General features: G+C 31.7%; 4 protein-coding genes across 5 annotated transcripts; 3 read left to right on the forward strand and 1 right to left on the reverse strand.

The window, feature by feature from the left end:
• The first annotated feature begins 467 nt into the window (after positions 1-467).
• LOC123669172 (negative elongation factor E) lies at positions 468-3,573 on the forward strand. Of its 2 annotated transcripts, none has more exons than XM_045602801.1 (5): positions 468-632; positions 1,724-2,004; positions 2,165-2,318; positions 2,426-2,587; positions 2,825-3,299. In XM_045602801.1, exons 2-5 carry the CDS (start codon positions 1,737-1,739, stop codon positions 3,027-3,029), a joined length of 789 nt encoding a protein of 262 aa, XP_045458757.1. In that variant the 5' UTR covers positions 468-632; positions 1,724-1,736; the 3' UTR covers positions 3,030-3,299. The 2 variants fall into 2 exon arrangements, with proteins under 2 accessions (XP_045458757.1, XP_045458758.1); XM_045602802.1 differs by lacking the exon at positions 468-632 and adding an exon at positions 3,356-3,573 and having other exon boundaries at positions 1,652-2,004; positions 2,825-3,067.
• Positions 3,574-5,723: 2,150 nt separating this feature from the next.
• LOC123669480 (cysteine desulfurase, mitochondrial) lies at positions 5,724-8,449 on the forward strand. The gene is made up of 8 exons (XM_045603085.1): positions 5,724-5,930; positions 6,006-6,082; positions 6,152-6,406; positions 6,617-6,782; positions 7,106-7,390; positions 7,473-7,646; positions 7,729-7,861; positions 7,948-8,449. The coding sequence occupies exons 1-8, from the start codon at positions 5,810-5,812 to the stop codon at positions 8,099-8,101; spliced, it is 1,365 nt and encodes a 454-aa protein (XP_045459041.1). The 5' UTR covers positions 5,724-5,809; the 3' UTR covers positions 8,102-8,449.
• Positions 8,450-12,655: 4,206 nt separating this feature from the next.
• On the reverse strand, positions 12,656-13,915 carry LOC123669481 (ras-related protein Rab-4B). Its single transcript, XM_045603088.1, has 3 exons — positions 13,560-13,915; positions 13,239-13,483; positions 12,656-12,909 (listed from the first exon to the last, which is right to left on the reverse strand). The coding sequence occupies exons 1-3, from the start codon at positions 13,737-13,739 to the stop codon at positions 12,711-12,713; spliced, it is 624 nt and encodes a 207-aa protein (XP_045459044.1). The 5' UTR covers positions 13,740-13,915; the 3' UTR covers positions 12,656-12,710.
• A 2,469-nt stretch (positions 13,916-16,384) lies between these two features.
• Positions 16,385-21,355, forward strand: LOC123667564 (MPN domain-containing protein CG4751). Its single transcript, XM_045601448.1, has 7 exons — positions 16,385-16,750; positions 16,973-17,089; positions 17,747-17,981; positions 18,235-18,328; positions 18,496-18,665; positions 18,960-19,208; positions 19,719-21,355. The coding sequence occupies exons 1-7, from the start codon at positions 16,550-16,552 to the stop codon at positions 21,353-21,355; spliced, it is 2,703 nt and encodes a 900-aa protein (XP_045457404.1). The 5' UTR covers positions 16,385-16,549.
• The last annotated feature ends 295 nt before the right edge of the window (positions 21,356-21,650 follow it).

The raw sequence follows: 21,650 nt of genomic DNA on the forward strand, positions 1-21,650 counted from the left end.
AATTATTAATTATAATATTAATTATTAATTATAATATTATTTATTAATTATAATATTATTTATTAATTATAATATTAATTATTAATTATAATATTAATTATTAATTATAGTATTAATTATTAATTATTGAGTTATTATAGCTCATTAATTCTTTCAGGCACTCTCTGCGCGTGTCATGCGCAGTCGATATTTATAAATAAAAATATTAAATACTGCCATTTTTAAGCCAAAAGGGGATTTCATTTTTGGGTGCTGGCTTTGTAGCACCCAATTTTGATTTTGATTTTTCTCAAAAGCGAAGACTCGCGCAAACAAATGTTAATGATACTTTTTTTCATAAATTTTAACGCACAGACAATTAAATAAAACTAAATTATCATCAATTATAAATGTATAATTCTGGGTGCCACGTTCATGAACCCATAGAAAAGGCGTTACATTCGTTGCGGTCGCTCAGTGGAATGCACCCTTTGTTTTCACAATTCACATCATAGATCATATCCACATAAAAACACAATCTTATAATTTATAACACAGAGTACATTATATATGCGGTGCATGTGTCACTGATATTACCTTATTGTACTCTTTGATAGTTAAGTAAACTTCAGATTCAAAAGACACATTGAAAAGTGATTGTCTTCAACGGTGAAGCAGTCGCTATTTTGGAAGCTATTTTATATGCCCACTCCCATGATTTAAGACAAACCGTAATTTTGACTGACTCCTTAATTTGCTTATTAGCAATTAAGGAAAACCCGTTTCGTAGCAGAAAAAGATTTGTCATTATTTTAAAGATCAGGGACGTTTTGTTTTTATGTCATCAGAAAGGATTGCAGATCACTCTTGTTTGGAATCCCAGTCACTCTCATATTCCCGGCAACGAGACTGCGGATTCATGTGCCAAATCTGCTATCCAAAGCGGCTCCTATGATCACTTTAAAAATTCCCGTTATGATCTTGGTGTTGCAGCGAATACTCGGTTGGCCAATTCGTGGACATCATCTTAGATATCATCCAAAATGGTAAAAGGTAAATACTATGCGAGCCTGCAACCAGAAATCTCTAGACGACCATGGTTTTTCCGTTTTAGACACGCCGATCGCTGGGTCACTTCGACCATTTGCAGGTTGCGTTTAGGTCACGCGTGCACACCTAGACATCTCGCAAAAATTAGAGTACGGGACCATTCACTCTGTGAATGCGGTTTAGATGAAGGATCCCCATCCCATATCCTGTTTAATTGCCCCAAACTCCTTCATCCGTTGTATGACGTACTCCCTCCTGAAGTTCCCCGCCCTATTAATGTTGAATCTATATTAATGTTTGTGTTTAGTCCTCTGTGTTCATTTTTATGTAAATATATTAAATATAATAAAATTAAATTGTAAATATTACAATGTATATATATATATATATATATATATATATATATATATATATATATATATATATATATATATATATATATATTTAGTACAATGTTATATACTTATAAATATTTTTATATTTTTGTACATTTCCAGGTTGAGAGTATTGTGAATAAATACATACTATTTTCGTGTATTTTCAAAATTTAACTAAATTTTTAAGCTTGTATCCTCAAATCCACCGAAAAAATAACAATAGGTATCCTTCGCGTGTTCTCCATCCCACGTGACATTGGCGAAATGATATGTGTCAAACTGACACAACTAAAAGCCATTAAGCAAAGAACTGAAAAGTGATTGTTTAAAATGGTTTATCTTCACTTTCCTTCAAATTTAACTGAAGAAGAATTGATGCTTCAGGCGAAGTATCAGAAGTTAAAGAAAAAAAAGAAAGCTCTTCAAGCCTTAAAAGCACCAAAACAAGAGCCAGAAAAACCTGTGCTACCGAAACGACCAACTGAAGCAAGAGATGCTCGAGAAATAGCACGGAAACTTATCAAAAGTGGAGCTATTCAAGCTATCAAAACTCCTCCAACACAACCACAAAATGCTACCTTTAAACGACCCCGAGCAGGTACAATGCCTTTTAAAAAAATACATATTTTGTATTATAGTAAATTGCATCAAATATTAACACAAAAAATAAAATCATTTTTTGCATTCCTTTTCACAATAATTCATTGTTAATATAGGCTACGAGATAAGTCCCTTCTTTAACTTATTGCAACCCTTAGGTAGGGAGCGTAAACTTAGTGGTTCAACTGGAACAACGGGAGGTGTTGCTTCATACCAGCCGTTCAGTGCATCACAAGAACCGCCACCACCTGATGAGAAAGCTGCACCAAGAGTCAAATACTTATATGATTCATTTGTAACTGCTCGTGAAAAGTAAGTTCTTTAAATGTTAGCAAGCTTTATATAAATAAATAAATGGCATATTCCATACATATCATAAAAGATATCTCATTTTATGAATAAGTTATATACTATTTTAGAGAAGATAAAGGAGCTCGCAACCAACCTGCTGATGTAACAACTTCAGGGGGAAAAACTACTTACTTGCAAATCTTAGGTGCTCGTATCACCGAAGATGTAATAAGACGTCGACTTGCCTCATTTGAACCGTTTACATACACACAAGAACCAGACGAGGAAAAGTAAGTATAAATATATATGATGTAGGCTTAATTTCTTAAATTGTTAAAGTGAAAGTTTTAATTTTAATAACAGTTTGTTCTGAACTTATTTCTAAATATTTGCTTGGTGTACCAATTTATATAATTTTTTTTCTTACTGCTGTCTGTTATGGATCTAATATACTTAAGTCAGTGTGAAAGTGATTAATCTACAAAGGTAGAATAGTATATTAAAGATTTTGTATATTGTTATTTCAGGGTCTATCTGTCTTTTGAAACAATGGAAATGGCATCTCATGCCCATACAGCTCTTGATGGCTGTGAGGAAGGATGGCGAGTGACATATGTAAGAAGATTACCACAACCAGCAGGATCTTGGACCCCGTCATCAAACTCAAGAAATCCACCACCACCTAAAGACTCCAAGCGTACACTTTTAACTTATGATGATATATTTGAATAACCAGAACTTGAAAAAAAACGTGAACACGCAACAAAAAGGCGTGAACTTGTACGACCTATGTCCAGCAGTGGATTGCGATAGGATGAAGAGAGGGAGAGAAAAAAAACTTGAAAGATACCTATTTACACCTGAAAACTACTTATATACTACTATCAGCTACTAAACCCTACAAATTTTATCAAAATTGCTTTAGTAATGTATCAGCTGTTGATTTTTTACATATTCTCTGTACACCTTAAATAAATTGAGTTGGCGTAGTATCTCTTGGAAGTGTTGTTTGTTATATACAATTTTTTATTATATTGTGACATCTAGTAAAACCTAAGGTTTTTTTAAATGACTATGATTAGTAGTAGTATGGAAAATGATATTGGCGTTTAAATTGTTAATTTGTAAGGTCTTAAATAAAAGTATATAAAATTACATTTCCAAAAGTTGATTAAAGAATTTTAATATTTTGATAATAATAAGTATGTTTTATTCTGAACAGTTCTTTAAGGCTGATTATTCTAATCATGGAAAAATAAATATGTTTATATAGGTATAGATGTTTTTTAAGCTATTCAAAATTCAACTCAAATGTGTTATATTTTCTATGAATTATTTGATTTTTGTATAAAACAATGGGTAAAAAACATAAAAGTATCATACTACATAAATGAATAAATAAATCAAATCAACTAAAATCAACCAAATTGCCATAATAAATCTGATATCTCAAATTGGGCGCATCCCTAGCGCGTCACCATTAATCCGTTCACTACACGCCCTTGTCAAGGATAGACGACACATGGAGCATAGTCTCTATGCTCCATGGACGACACCCTGGTGACGTCATAAACGAATAGCGAGAAAAGTAGTGAAGTGCAACATGAGCGATACCTTAGAACATCGTCACATTTTGGAAGGCGTCAATAATTAAAATCATATAATATACAATTACAATTAAAACTTTTTTTTTAACTTTTTTACCTAAGGTTAAGAGCAAAGATTACGATTTTGTTTCTCATTCTCAAAATCATCTGGCAGAATCATCTCTAATCCCATCCAACATCATCTTCAACCCCACACTCTCATAAAAGCTTTTCTTCTGTGCTAAAGTTAAGCTACACTTGTGTGCGTCAGACCCGCGGCTTTGGTGCCGTGATATCGAATGACGTGATCTAATTACTCAGTACCTACTGTTTTAGTACTATTTGCTACCTAAGCGAAAAAAAAGTACTTCAGTAGTTGATCCGATTAAGCAAATTAATGTAATCGGTGCGGTCGGTGCTAGTCTGCAGCCTTAGTTTAAAAGAAATATTTACATGCGTTAAATATTAATGCTGCCACCGACCTTTAAATATATAGTAGGCATATTTAGGTGAGTAGGTACTTTAGATTTTTTAAAATATTAAACTTTTATTACTCCCCTTTTAGTTATTATTTATCTGAAAAAAAAAAATACAAATTAGAATTCAGTTAATTTTTTGAAGTGAAACTTCTTTAGGCGCATGAGGGAAAAAAATTTACGGATAAAAAACCAATGTTTTGATGAAAAGGCATCGTTTTTATCGGTGACGCTGGAATAAAATCTAAAGTTTAAATTTGTATAAATATAAACGAGACTTCAAAGTTCGCCAAAGAAGTTTAACTTCTGACATGTGTACTTTGTACGGACACACTTATTTTAGCTTACTTTTCATACATATATTGATTCGATTCGAAATCGATATACAACGTGACGCACAGCACGTCTCTAAGGAAGTTTCAAAAGCGTAGGTCAGCTGCGCCGTAGTCGTCCAGTCGTGCCAGTGACGTCATGACGATAGAGAATAGTGTTGTGCTTCACTACGTTTTTTTTTTTTGTAATGTTTGTTTTTATTTATGTTAATGTAAGTATATGTACAGAGTGCAAGATAACATATGAGAAAATATTGGAAGAACAAACCTTCCTAGATTATATAAGTAGTCATTTATTGCACAAAAAACAACAAAAACTAGCTACTGTGTTGTACTCGATAACGACTCTTGGCAACATTATTTTTTTCGTAGGTATTTTTGTTTACTTTAAGCCTTAGCAGTTGGCGTACAGGGCACGGGAATTGTTTTTGAGGCGTGGCGCTCAAAAGGTTAAGGAAAGTGAAGCTGTTCCAAAATGTACTTGAGCAATTATAAATGCAACTTGAGCAGTTTTTTAACCCTTTGAGCAATTTAAAATACTTTATACATCAAAAGATGGGAGTTTGAAAGTATTGATAAATGATTTTTTTTTCAACGACTTGATTTTTAATTAAATAATTTAAGGTAAGCAATTTTAAAGGCCAACGTAGTTGAATTGAGCTATTGAGAATCTATCGATTAGTATGTTTTTATTACAAACATCATTTTTTTTTTGCAGGCTGGGATGAGTAGGTTGCATATTTTCAGTACACCATGTCGCTCGGACTAAGAATCTTTTAGTCCGAGCCATATCGCCATATTTTGAGCCCACAGTTGACATTGACAGCGCCAAATATGCGTTACACATATAAAATTCGTCCACAATGCCCGCGGCATTTTTTACGTCAGTGGAACGGCAATTTCATTTTCAGTTTCAGCACTTTCAGGCTTTCAGCGGCTTTGTTCAGCGGTCGTAATCGATGGCGTTGTGGACCTTAGGTGGAACGCACCATTGTCATTGTCATAATCTCATTAGTGTCAACTTGATGTCAACTTTCAAATGTCAAATTGATGTCAAAGCATAGTCGTAGTAAGAAGTTTAACATTTAAGTAAATTGGTTAAAAGAAAAATATCGATAATGTTTCGAGTTATAAAAAAATTTTCGCCGCTTGTATCTAAAAATTTCTTACAAAGATGCCCCCAAAAACAAGACACAGTTTTTTTGTTTATTCAAGGCAATCGTTTCTTATCAAATTCAGGTAAACATTAACATTTTCGATATCATTAATTTTCCAATAGTAAAGAACTTAAAAAAAAAACTTGAATTGTTTTAGTTTCTGAAAAATTTGCTGTTAAGCACGTGGATGTCGGTCGGGCAATTTATTTTGACGCACAAGCAACGACACCGGTTGTAAGTATGAGCTTGATGTAATGTTTACATTATCAGTTAGCAAATCTTTATACGTATTTGTGGTTTTAGGACCCAAGAGTACTAGATGCAATGCTACCGTATTTAGTCGGTTATTATGGTAACCCACATTCTCGTACTCATGCTTATGGATGGGAAAGTGAAGCAGGAGTTGAAAAAGCAAGAGAACAAGTGGCTAACCTTATTGGCGCTGATCCCAAAGAAATAGTATTTACCTCTGGAGCCACGGAATCTAATAACATATCTGTTAAAGGTGTAGCTCACTTCTATGCTCCAAGAAAAAAGCATATTGTAACAACACAAATTGTAAGTTATTTATTACTCTTCAGTTTATCCTTCAGAATTTACAGCCATCTATTACACAATCTTTAATTTGTGTCAAAAGTTTTATTACTTTGATAAATTGCTGCCACAATACTTTAATAAGAAAAAATAAAGTTTTACCAAAATTTCATCTTTAATAGTTGATATCTATATCTGTTTTTTTTTTTTTAAATCTTATTCTATTTTTTTTAGGAACATAAATGCGTACTTGACTCCTGTCGAGCGTTAGAAGGAGAAGGATTCAAAATAACTTATTTACCAGTTGGTCAAAATGGCATTATAAGCTTGAAGGAACTTGAGGAAGCACTAACACCTGAAACGAGCTTGGTTTCAATAATGACAATTAATAATGAAATTGGTAATATGCATATTGATTTGATATTATTATATTGATTGATATAAATTATAAATTTTAAATGCATTGCTTTTTTGTTTAAACTAACGGAATAGTATTAAAATAATAATGGAAGGGACTGGACTCCACTATACAGGGAATCCTAGTGTGGGGACCAGAGAAATATTGTTTTTTTTTGTGACTAAATATAACTGATGTAATATGTGTTTATGTGATGTACCAATAAAATAATAATAGAAATAAAGATTATTATTATTATAATTATTACTATTTATTTGTATGTCACTAAGCTAACTAGGAATTTATTACTTAAATAAAACTTTCAGGTGTCAAACAACCAATTGCTGAAATTGGAGCAATATGTAAGAAGAAAAAAATATTTTTCCATACTGATGCTGCACAAGCTGTTGGTAAAATACCTTTAGATGTAAACAGTATGAATATTGATCTCATGTCAATATCAGGCCATAAAATTTACGGACCAAAAGGTGTTGGAGCTTTATATATAAGGCGTAGACCAAGAGTTCGAGTAGAACCTCTTCAAAGTGGTGGAGGTCAGGAGAGAGGAATGAGAAGCGGAACAGTACCTACACCTTTAGTTGTAGGCTTAGGTATTCTATTTCTTAATTTAATAAAAATGTTATTGCAGTTTTTTTCACAATAAAATAAGTTTAAATAATTTTAATATTAAAGGTGCTGCTTGTGAATTGGCACAGCGAGAAATGGCTTATGATCATGCATGGATGGAAAAATTAGCAAAAAGGTTTCTGGATAAAATTTATTCAAAATTGACCCATGTTATTAGGAATGGTGATCCGGAACAGTCCTATCCAGGATGTATTAATGTATCATTTGCATATGTTGAAGGTCAGTTAGTTTTAAAGAAAAATTATTTATATGTTTAAAGCTTTAAAAGTATAGAATATAATAATAAATTACTTTTACTTAGGTGAATCATTATTAATGGCATTAAAGGATGTGGCTTTATCAAGTGGCTCAGCATGTACCTCAGCATCTCTGGAACCCTCATATGTTTTAAGAGCTATTGGAACAGATGAAGATCTCGCACATAGTTCAATAAGGTATATATATTTGATTTTTTTATACGAACATGATTTAGCTATTAACTAAATTGATACATATAGCTAATTATTGTCTAATTGTATAGGTTTGGATTGGGAAGATTTACCACTGTAGAAGAAGTGGATTATACAGTTGAAAAGACAATTCAACACGTAGAAAGACTCCGAGAAATGAGCCCGCTATGGGAGATGGTTCAAGAAGGTGTTGACATAAAAACAATTCAATGGTCGCAGCACTAGAGCTTTCATTATCATCATTATGATATTAGAAAAAGCATCACACACAAAAAATTTAAAATCATTACACGAATAACAAAGATCTGGCAAATATAGTATAAAAATACTATTTATAGTATTGTAAAAAAATACTATTTATATTCCAAAATAAATAATGTCAAACATATTAGGCCTTAAAAAAAAAATTAAAAAATAAATAAATGTGATAATAAAAGTACTCACATAAATCTTTAAATTGTTTGTTAATTCTATCTATTTTCACTTAAATATTTCATGCAGTGCTCTTATTGTTAAATTGAAGTATTATCTTAAAGACGAGTAGCAAAAACATTGATTTTCTTTAAAAGAAAATTATATTTTTATTTTGTTGGTAAAAATAATGTATGTGTATATAAAAATTGAAATAATAAATATTCTATCACAATAGTACTGAGTTATTATCGGCAATTCCTATATTGAAAAAATACGTAAATATAAAAAATAACGATATCAAAATGCTCAGTTGTGTAATTAATTAACTAAAAATATATCTGAGTATTTTTTTTTTAATTCAATTACGGTGTATTCCGTTTAGTACGACTTCGCAAATAATGAACAGTTTTAATATGAGCCATAATGGAAGTATATCCGTTTAATACTTCGCTTATAACGACGAATAAATCGTAGGTGAAAAGCTATCTCCTTGCGCGCTCGCCTTGCCTGGAATAGTTTGTGTTAAAATCAAATTTTCGTAAAAATACTTATTTCGAAAATGAATGATGACGTCACAACATGTGAGGAGTCGACCGACGAAAATATTGTAAAACAATTTATCGCTAACTGTCAAGATAGTGACGATAATAATGACGATGGCTTGTGTACCTACTAAGTACTAGTAAGTCTTATGATCTAAAAGCTGCAGAAACATTTAATGTGTTTTTGCATTCTGCAATTATAACTTTTTGCACTAAATATGTTGTTATTAGTAGAATTGTCCGTATTTATGCAAAAAGGAACCACACAACAATTTTCGATTTTTGGGTTTTTTTGAAAATACTCATCTAAAAGTGGTCTAAATTATTATACAAAAGAGAACCATGTGATTTTCCCCTTGGAAACAAGGTATACGAGAAGCAGAATGGAACAACCAGCAATAATGAACATTACATAAAAAGCAAAACCGAACCACAGTACCATGGGACACTTTCGTTCAAACAAAGAAACGATATTACTATCATGACATTTTATACAAAACAGACCCACACACACGTGGTACAATTATACATTATTCTATTAATAACAATTATTTTTAATATACCAAGTGGAACCAAGTTTCTGTGGTATGGTTATGCGTAAATTAAATATACAATTTAATTGTCTTTTTTTATGCCAAATGGAACCACAAGCATTCGGTTCTATTGTGTATAAATAATCGTAATCGTATCTATATGTATAATCTATCTACTTATATCTATAATCTATACATAATATATAAAAGCGAAAGGTCACTCATCACGAAATCTCCGAAACTATAACACCTACGATCAGCTCTTACTTTTACATTGACATAAGTACCACAATAATAACATAACATCGATCGACGAAAAAATAGTCAAGTAACTATGCGTTATCAAAGATTACTCAAAAAGTAGTGATCAGATCTCAATAAAATTTATATGTGACCACATGACAAACATCAGCTTTCGATTAAATTAAAAATTATTAAAATCGGTACACCCAGTAAAAAGATATTGCGGATTTTCAAGCGTTTCCCTTGATTTCTCTGGGATCCCATCATCAGATCCTGGTTTCCTTATCATGGTACTAAACTAGGGATATCTCCTTTCCAAGAAAAAAAGAATTATCAAAATCGGTACATCCAGTAGAAAGTTATGCGGTATAATACAACGTAGGTCGACAAAAAAAGCGTCAAGTAAAAACGCATTATTAGATATAACTCCAAAAGTAGTTGTTAGATCTCAAATAAATTTAAATGGGACCAATTGACACACACCACCTTTCGATTAAAAAAAAATTTCGAAATCGGTCCACACGGTCAAAAGTTCTGATGTAACATACATAAAAAAAATACAGTCGAATTGATAACGTCCTCCTTTTTTGGAAGTCGGTTAAAAACCTTTACTACACATTGCATAATATTTCAATACAAGTATGACGTGGGGTTTCATTGGCCCTATGGAAAAAATCTCATAAAACCTCATAAAACATGGACATGTACAAATCAAATTCTTATATTGTGTTATGAGATCTATGAGAATTTGGTCTGCATTTGTGTGGTTACGGCAGTAAAGAATATCGCCACCCCATCACTTCCCGTGGGTGTCGTAAGAGGTGAACAAAGGATAATACAGTTCCACTACCACCTTGGAACTTATAAGACCGACCGATAGCGGGATAACCATCAAACTGCTGGCTTTCAAATATACAGGCCGGAGACGAGCAGCAGCGTATTCGGTGCGACAAAGCCAGCTCGCAGTCACCAACCCGCCTGCCTACCGTGGTGTCTAGGCAAAATACATGAGTTCGCGCCATTTTTGGCGCAATCTTGGGGGGGGCTATGTCCAGCAGTAGACTGTGATAGGCTGAAGTGATGTATGAGGTCTTATGAGATTTTTTTCAGTAGGGGGGTGCATTATATAATTACCTATGTACGTAAGTACGTGCATATTTCGCAATAGATATTTTGTTTTTTTTTTTGCTTTGATAGCCACAAAGATTACGTCACGTACATACACATAAATACATTGTTTGTAATGACGTAATAATAAAAAACGACCACACGACCGAAGTAAAACTTCTTTAGCAATAGGCCTTCACTGTGTCTTAGTTATACGAAACGTAACTGGCTATGAGAGAAAGAGAGAAAGCAAATGTGTGCTCATACTTCTCTTGTTCCATTCACCTCGCCTGATCACACTTTTTGCGTAACGCTCTCGTCACGTATTCACCAGCTTTCTCCCCAAGGCGCTTGCCTTGTACGTAAAGAAGTTTTACTTCAAAAAAAAAAAATGTCTGTTCATTTAGTAAAACTTCCAATTAATCATTTGTTTCTTCTCTCTCGTTAAAAGTACACAATAATACTATATTGTTAAAATAATAAAAAGAACTTTATTTTTATTTGATTATCATTATTTAATTGTTTTAGAGATTATTGTTCATTACAAGTATATTAATTATAATAAGAAAACATTTAAAGCTGTTGTTCAACCGGCCGTTATTATAAAAATATCATAAGAATTAACAAACTATCAAACATTAATACATCAGTGATTATATACAAGTCAATAAAACAGACTACATAAAAACAAAACACAGCTTAAATCATACAATAAGAAGGAATAACTTAAAAATATTTAGTTGATCTTTTTACATAAAAAAATACCTGTAAGATTTTGAGAAATGAGAAGATGTTATTTAAATACTTATAATTACTTAATTCAGGTACATAAATAAATAAACATGTCTATTAAATCACAATAAAATAAAGAAAAAAGAAGGTTAAAAAACAATACTATGTAATACTTTGTCAATATTCAACTAAATTTTTAGAAAACACAAGGTCACAAAAGAATAAATTAAACTTTGTGCTATTGCCTTGAAGTAACAAATACCGAAACATAACAAGATTATAAACTTGATCCAATTATGGCCTTTTAAATATGAGGTATGTTAAGCTTGTTATTCCAAAATTTATTGATTGTTTAGACCAACTTTCTTACATTAGTTATACGTAATTTTCCATAAGTGTAATAAAGCTTTGGGAAATTATAAACCAATTATAATAGACAAAATCCAGTTCCTATACTCGGAAAAATGTTTCATTTGCTTAGTACCTACTGTAAAATAATGCTGATTTTGTGTTTGAAATTTAGGTTTGCATAAAAAATTGTTTTTAACAAATAAGAAGCGGGTAAAATACCTAAATATAAGATGTCACATTAAAAAAATAAATAAATAGAAATTCTAAAATATAAAATATTAAATTTGTTATTGAATCCAGTATTAAGAATGTTTTACATTAAAATATAATCATATGCACATCAGATCTTTTAAAATCAAGCAGGAAAATATTTTTATAATAAAATAGCATAATAGTATTAGTTCAAGTACATATATGAAAGCCTAATCAATATTACTACCATATTTTTTTTAAAATTAATACTAAACATTAATACTATATGTTAGCTTATAATACAAGCACTATGTTAAATTCAAAAGCAATTTCTCAGTATTCAATTCTGCAATAATATAAGAAAATTATGATTATAATTACGATATATTACTATCAATTATGAAATATATAAACATAAACCTCACAATTATTTCAAAACAAAAATATTCCTACCAATATTATAAATGCGAAAGTTTGGATGGATGACTGTTCCAAAGAAAAAGTACTGAACTAATAAATTGTTATGATACTTGTTAGGTAGATAGTTTAAGATTCAGAATGTCACATAGATTACATGTTATCTGAACATTGCTATTGGGTCAGAATTTAACTGACTAATGCTGAAATAACTGACTTGATTGCTTGTTTAATTTGACTAATATAGCTTTATATATAAAAACTTTATTTTTTAAAGTCTCAGTAGAGTCTTACCTAAACTTATTAACAACTACACGGTGGCTCTTCAGGAGATTCTGGTTGTGATATCTTAAAGCTATTGTGATCCAACCTTTGAAGTTCAATCTTTGATCTGTTACACTCAACTAATTGATGAGCAATGTCTAAAAACATATCATCTAAGCCTTGTCCAGTTTTGCAAGATGTTTTATATGTGCTGCTTATTAAATTGTGGCACTGTTCACTGAAACATAAAATATACCATTTATGTTAAAACCTTCTTCTGAATAAACTTTCGGTATATTTAATTTTAAAACATTCTCACAAATTGAAATTAGTCAACTTCATGACATTGAATAAACATAGAAAATACTTTGAAAGTGCATCATCATCATCATCATTTCAGCCTATTGCAGTCCACTGCTGGACATAGGCCTCCACAAGTTCGCACCAAATATGGCGCATAGTGCATAAATTGAATAAATTTATACAAATATCAAATTAAAATAAAAATAAAATATTTTTTATATGTAGATATTTATATTTCATTTATTAACTACATAAATCTCCTACCAGAAATTTTCAACATCGGCATCCGTTACTTGAGGGCATGATCCTTCTAAATCAGACTTATTACCACATAAAAATATCTTTGCATTTTCCGCATATGTCACTATATCTAGAAGATGTTGACTCAAGACATGAAAAGATGAGGCATTATCCAATGAAAACACTAAAATTGCTGCCTCAGCATATTTATAATAGCTAGATGTTACTGAAGCTATTCTTTCCATTCCACCGGTGTCCCAAAGCTGTAACTGCAATTAAGAATTTGTTTTAAAAATAAAACTAATTAAAAAAAATGGTATTTATTTAATTAAATAAGTAAACAACCTTGACATCTTTGTCTCCCACTTGGTATAACTTCTCAAAATGATCCAGGCCCAATGTTGATTTTTTATCAGCGTTTGGTAAAAAGGTGTTATTTATAAACCTACGAAATATTGAACTTTTCCCAACTCCATATTCACCACATAATATAACTTTAAGCACAGGCGTTTTAACAACAGCCATTGTCAATATTCGTTACAACGAAATTTTCAGAAGTTATGCTTCCTTAATCCTTTCAATAAATAGCAAGAAACTCCATATGTTTAATATATTATATATAATAAATATATAATTGGTATAAATTATGCGACATCAAATTCCCATAGGAGTTGGAAGTTTAGGAAATCGGAATCAAATCGGAATGTCAAATAAATTAATAGGTATAACAGATAAAATTAATATACAGATTAGATAATCGGTTTGATGTCAATTCCTAATGTGTGGTTTAACTTTGAAAGTTTGAAGTTTGAGGTGAGTAGATTTTACCTAGTTTTCCAATAACAGCACTAAAGCGCATTATGCGGTATAATGCTCAACATTGAATGTTTCAACTACAGCAACGCTTCGCACAATCGAGCACATTCAAAAGTACTGCTTTAGCATGATGCATACAACGATACAATCGATACCAAATCAGTAGCAGAAAAATAACATAACACTCTCTTTAAGTTGTCATTGATCGAAATTTTTTATTTATAATATCGTTAGTAACATTTATTTTTTTATTTTTATTTTTTGTGAGATTCTTCATATCAAGGTGATCTTAATTACACTTCGAGCATCATGTAAAGATCCTGGCTCACCTCGATAAATATTAGTAAACCTTATATCAGAATTAACTATTGCTTGAAGATTTATAAAGAATTATTTTTTCGATTGCAATGATCTGCTGCATCCTCAGAAGGCTTTAATTGTAATCATTATACGTTTACAATCGATTGATCCTAAGATATTTAATTTTTTTTTTTTGTAAAAACCTACACATGTATTGATTATTGCATGAGAATAGTCTGAAGCCACTTGATAACATCATCCAATTTTGTTAGAATCCAAGTTATGATACGGCGAATGACTCGGAATGTCGATGAAATTGAAAAATTAAATATATTTGATATAGTTTGCAATGGTTCAGTATTTGCAATAAACCATGAAAATATTAAGAAACTTATTTCAGCGCTTATGGGTTTCATCCCAAAGGTATTCTTGGAAATAAAAGTCGATGTTTAAAGTTTATATAGAAAAAAAGGTTTCAATAATAATTATATCATATGGTATAAATAGATGAAACACAAAAATATGAATTCTTAAAATACGTACCTACTTATCAGATGATATGCGGTAGTTCGCGATAATCGAAAATTTTCTTTAAATTCAGCATCTATCCACGCTTTATTCGAGATAATTTTCTATTCTTTGCTTTTGACAACCTGTCATCAAATATTTTATCAATGGCTCAAATAACTGATCTGTTTGTTTCATTATCATATATATTTTCAATAGACATATAACTTGAATTAACTAATTTATTGATTTAAACTCGGAGTATTCGACAAATCCTCATCATCATTATCATCTAGGTAATATGATTCAACTAATAATTGTGTTTGCTCGCAAACGAAAAAAAACCGACTTCAATTACATCGACGAATAATACAACGTAGATCGACGAAAAAATACTCAAGTAACTGCGCGTTATCAAAGATTACTCTTAAAGTAGTTATAAGATCTCAATGAAATTTATATGTGACCACATGACAAACATTAGCTTTCGATTAAATTAAAAGTTATTAAAATCGGTACACCCAGTAAAAAGTTGTTGCGGATTTTCAAGAAGTTCCCTCGATTTCTCTGGGATCCCATTATCAGATCCTGGTTTCCTTATCATGGTACTAAACTAAGGATATCTTCTTTTCAACAAAAAAATAATTATCAAAATCGGTACACCCAGTAAAAAGTTATTGCGGATTTTCGAGTTTCCATCAATTTCTCAGGGATCCTATCATCAGATCCTGGTTTCCTTATCACGATACCAAACTAGGGATATCTCCTTTCCAACAAAAAAAGAATTATCAAAATCGGTACATCCAGTAGAAAGTTATGCAGCATACAACAACGTAGGTCGACGAAAAAAGCGTCAAGTAAAAACGCATTATTAGATATACCTCGAAAAGTAGTTGTTAGATCTCAAATAAATTTAAATGGGACTAATTGGCACACACCACCTTTCGGTTAAAAGAAAATTTGTCGAAATCGCTCCACCCAGTCAAAAGTTCTGATGTAACATACATTAAAAAAAATACAGTCGAATTGAGAACCTCCTCCTTTTTTGGAAGTCGGTTAAAAAGTATATAATTCTTTTACATCTCATTAAAAAAATAGTGAAAATATAAAAAATAATAATGAAATAATTAGAATCCAAAGACTTAAAATAGCCGTAAATAGTATTCGACCAATTAAAGCTGTCTATTTTTTTTGTCAACGTTTAATTTACCTAGCGCATTTTGCTGGTGCACTTGAACAAATTTTTATTCCAATTAAGCATTTAGGAAAGTTCTGTATTGTGCGTCACTGAGCCGCATTATAGCGGCTCTCTCTCTGGCTGTAATTGGAAAAAGATTATTTTCTTTTGACCACTATGACAATATTTTGAACAAACTATTTGCTTTTGAATTTTTTTATTATTATTTAATTTCTCCCTGTATTGTGAACATCCATATAAGGCTAATAATTATTTATTTTAACAATTTGTTTTGCAGTTATTAGTTTTTAATTATCTGTGACAAATAGTTAAAAGTTTCGTAACATTTCTAATAGTCTGTGCTGTTATTTACGCACAGTGACAGAACACAGAGTACTCTCTGACTCTTTGTTGATTTGCTGTTTCTGTTTGCCGTCACGGCATAATATTTATATACATGGAACTTCATTTTTTTAAAATTTTAGATATCGGACGTATTTTGCGTAAAACTGACGGTTTTTAAAATAGAACAAGTATGGATTTACAAACATCACACTTAGCAGCAGCTTTAATGTCGGGTAATAATGCATTTAATGTAGCACAGCAAGAACCTTCCCTTGCAACAACAGAAACCGCTAATGATGAAAGTAAAAAAGAAAAACCTAACGAAGCTCGAAAAGAAACTACCTTTGAGGAAAAAGAGGAAATGGGTAGTGGAGAAGAGTTTTCTGATGAGGTAGATCAAAATGTTTACAGTTAAAAAAAGAGACAAAATAGACTTCCCATTGCCAATCGTATACACTTAAATACAGTGTATAGACAATGTTTTGGAAAAACAATTGTATGAAATTGTAAAAACTTGATTTAAATTTTTTTAATGAAATTAAATTTTTCTTTCAAAGCTAATTTTTTTATTACAATTATAATTTATATTAAAAAAATTAAATAAATTTTTTAGGAATCTGAAATACAACCAGGAAGTAAATCAATACCAGGAAGAGGTGTAACTTTACAAATGCTTTTAGAAGAAAAAATGCTAGAACCAGGCACTGCAGCTATGACTATAGAGTACTTGGTATTATGTTTTTCTATATCAGTTATATATGATGCTGAACTTAAGTCAAATTAATTAGATTAAATAAGCGCTATTTATTCTGACTGCCATGTAGCCTTAGAAACTAATTTATTAATTGAATTAATAAATACCCTAGAGTGTTATACCTCCTTGGATAGCTGATAAAATGTAGATGTTTTTAAGCACATCTGCAGAGCAAGTGCCATAATAATTTTTTGAGATATCCAGAAAAGAAAAATATTTTTTTATAATTTGTACTTATTTTCTTAAGTTTCGATCGTCTACAACGACCCATTTAGTTAACTTACGTGCAATTTTAGTTATTGAGGTCATTAAGCATCTCATTCTTCATGTAAAAAACCAAAAAAAATAATCATAAGAGTCAAAAAAATTCAAAATATTCAATTCAATAGCTGAAAAATTAGGCATTTTCATAAAAATAATTAAAACTCGAATATCTCGAAAACGGTTAAGTTTAGGATGGGGGGTTCCATAGTGAAATCATTCAGAAATGGTGTGTACTACATGCCCTTAATGGATCTAGGTCGACTTTTCCTGTAACCCTGTATATTGATAATATTTTTATAAAAATAAATTAATATATTTATCAAATTAATTTTGTCTGAGTAAATTCGTTATTTTTTCTTATAATTGTAGGGACAAAAATTTGTTGGTGATTTACAAGCTGATGGTAAAATTAAATCCCATGAAACTGAAACAATTTTCTGTTCTCCATCTGCTTGGGCCATACACTGTAAGAGGATTATTAATCCCGATAAGAGATCTGGTTGTGGCTGGGCCTCTGTTAAATACAGGGGCAAAAAACTTGACACTATTAAAGCCACTTATCTTCGTAAGAAGCAATTACAAAGGGAAAATATGCATACAGATGGTAAATAGTGTATTGATGTTATTACTTAAAATCTAATAATAGTTTAAATTGGAATATGCGGAATCTATCTTACATCAAGTAACTTGTACTATTATAGACAAAGACTATGTTATAATAATTGAAACTAGTAAATATTAAAAAGATTTGTTCCATGTTAACTATGTGGTTCAGGTTGATTAATAAATATAAATGTCACTTAAAAATATGTATATTTGAATCAAAACTAAGATACCTAACATAATTGCATTTACAGAAGAAACAGAAATGGAAGTAGAAAGTCCTCCAGAACCTCCGCCACAGAGAGTGGTCATGAAACATAACACCGTGCCTAACAGAATGATGCAACAGTATGTATTTACATATATGTAAACTCTTAAATACCTAAAACATATGTAATGTGAAAGAACTATGTTTAAATTATCTTAGTTTTTTAATTAGGTTATTACAAGGAAAAAAATTAAAAATTTAATATTTAAGTTTTTTATATTATTAAATATTGTATTATATTTTATAGTGATGCAAATATGCTGATTGAGGCGGTATCATTTTCTTCAGCGGGAAAGGTTCAACCATTTCTTGTTTCTGTCAGTTCAAATGCTCTCCTGGTACTTGATATTCATTGTCATTTGAAAAAGGAAGAAGTATATGGGTATTTTGCAGGGACATGGGATTTGAACAATCATAGTAAGTAAATATAAAATTGTTTTGAAATGTCACTTAACACAACTTGCAATAATTGTACATGATAAAAATTTACCTCTAATAATAATAATAATTTTATCAATTAACTTTTATATAATTATCATCTCAGGGTTAGCAAATAACTATGTTGAGGAATAGTATACACATACGTTATTACAATAAATTTTAGATCTACCTCTCATGACACCTCTTTATAATACATGAAATAACTTGTAATTCTCTACAGTTTTCTTGTATCGAAATTGCACTGTAGTATAAAAATAAAATATTTTTCAGATGTGATGCTCACACATACATTTCCATGTTTGATAAGTAAAAATGATACGAGACCCAAAGTTTTAGTTGAGTTGGAAATTCAAATGGAAATTGAAAAATCGGGGCTGACGCTTTTAGGATGGTATCACTCCCATCCATCCAATCCTGCTATGCCGAGTTTGAGGGATTGCGACAGTCAACTTGAGTACCAAATTAAAATGAGAGGACCATCAGACATATCCTACATTCCATGTATTGGAGTTATCTGCTGTAAGCTATATTTTGTTTTAAGTTATATTTATGCTTCTAAGTCGGCAAATAAGCTTACGGCCTACCTGACGGTAAGCCACTACTACCCTTCAGACGCCTGCAACAGCAAAACGTTGCCAGCGCGTAGCCGACTACCCCAACACAACACTACACTACTTGAGAGCAGTATTATTTGAGTTAGCTGTGATCTTCTGATGTTGATCTTCGCTGTAGTGCTAGCGGTTGCGAGTTCGATCCCCGCACATGGCATACATTTGTATTGATCATACAACTGTGTGCCTTGGTCTTGTGCTTTTATTGTGTGTGTTTTCCAGACCCCTAACACAGGAGTTATTCTAGTTAGGCCTTTTGAGTGTTAGAAGTTTATTTGTTTATTTATTATTTAAGGTTGAGGTTTTTCCCCAAAAAACCCTGCTGTGTCCTACCTCAAAGAAAATACTACTCAATCTCAATCTTGTGTATTAATACTATATTATATACTATAATATAATATAAATATGTTTTTTTTAGCACCGTACAACCCAGAAAGCCCAGTTTTAGAATCGTCGTTAACTTTCTACTGGGTTATGCCACCGCCTGAACAGAGGCCCACAGAATATCCACGACCTTTGTTGCTACAATATAATATGGTGCATGATAGTCACTTATCGACACATGCCATGGAGCAAATTAAGAAGAGCATCAAATATTACATGACATACACAGATGATTCATTCGTTAATTTTAAAGATAATTACAAACCAGATATAACATTCCTAGATAAATTAAAGTGCACATTAACACCCAAATTTCCAAGGGAACAGAGTGATGGCTTGCTGTGGCATTTTATTAGAGATGAACTAGGCTGCTCTTCCGAAAATGACGATAAAATGGATTTGGATGCATTGCTAGCGGTGCCCCAAGTTATCCCTGCGTCCAAACCTAGTCAGTCATCATCATCTAACTTTCCATCTGTCAGTACTTTGCAGCAAATGGTTAGTAGACCACCAGGCGTACCGCCAATTAATGTATCATCTGCAATAGGGCCAGTTTCTCCACATAAATTTGAAACACCTCCACTAAATATACCAGTATTATCATCGACCGCAAAACCATCGAAATCGAATACACCATCTCTTCCACCGTCATATCCTACAGGCTTAGATATGCTAACAAGTATGGCGTTGGGTCTCAGCTCGCCCAATATGCCACTTCCATTAGGCTCTACTGGTTTAGAAAGTTTAGCAGCTGCAAATAGTATGCTTACAGGTTTCAGTCCTGGGATGTCCCCAAATTTAGCGTCTAGCTTATCGTCTTCTAAGCTTTCTGACCTTCCCTCATACGCGGCATCGTTACAGAGTTTATCAAGTAACATGGTAAATTTTGAAAAAACGTCTACCAGTACATCGACCAGTTGCACAACCTCAGTCGCACCAATTCCTGCAAATATAGCTTCGAATTTAATGATGAGTTCCGCTGATATCGCAAATGCGTTGTTCTCGGCTAGTAAATATTCCAGTGCTGGTATATTGGGAATACCCGACCCAATGTCGAAGTCAACATTAGCCGCTAATAACATGTTTTTGTCTCCATCGTTGCTTAAGATGCAAGAATCTTTACTGAAACCCTTGTCAAGTAGTAGTCCAATACCCTCAAAAGTTGGCCTCGATCAAAATATGATAATGAAAAGTCCGCATGATTTGATCAAGAGCGGCAGCAAAGATTACTTACCTCCAGATTTTGGAAGCATAGGAAAAGGAAAAGACACCTCATTAGAGTCAATGAAACATTCGGATTTAAGCGTATCTAAAGAATCGTCGCAATCTATTTTATCAGAATCTCCTCAATCGACGGATTACTCTCAATTGGGCACATCGCCCCGAATCGGTGCTGACCCATTTTTGAATCAAATGTTAGAATTGACTAAAAAAACAACGTTGCCAGATTATGTTAAAGATTTTAGCCAAAATCGAAAAATAAACGAAGAAGAAATGCAAAAAAATCCACCATCATCGCTCTCCTATTCGAGCGCCGCTAGTATTGCAGACACCATCGCGCAAGTAGCGATGGGTAACTTTGGAAAAATGGACGAAGTGGTCGACTACAGTAAAACTCAAGACTACAGTAACCCTAAAACATTGATCAATGAAAATGATAATAATCATTAATATTAATATTATTTAGGTACTTATTCTTATTTATTAATTTGAGATATGTGTGTGTGTTTATCAAGAAGAGTTATGTTTATATCGAGACGCATTTGAATGCCTTAGCGTTTAATTTAGTCAAATACTTTTGTATTGTTAAAAATAGACTGAATTTTAAATTAACATGGAATCTCGATATCGATCTTCGATCGAATATATATGGTCATAATTGTATTGTATGGGTACATATTTTATATTAAAAAATATAGGTACGATAATTGCTTTGTAATAAAACTTGCGATGATATTGTGAGTTA

The sequence above is a fragment of the Melitaea cinxia genome, chromosome 3 (assembly GCF_905220565.1).
Source record: "Melitaea cinxia chromosome 3, ilMelCinx1.1, whole genome shotgun sequence".
Taxonomy (NCBI): domain Eukaryota; kingdom Metazoa; phylum Arthropoda; class Insecta; order Lepidoptera; family Nymphalidae; genus Melitaea; species Melitaea cinxia.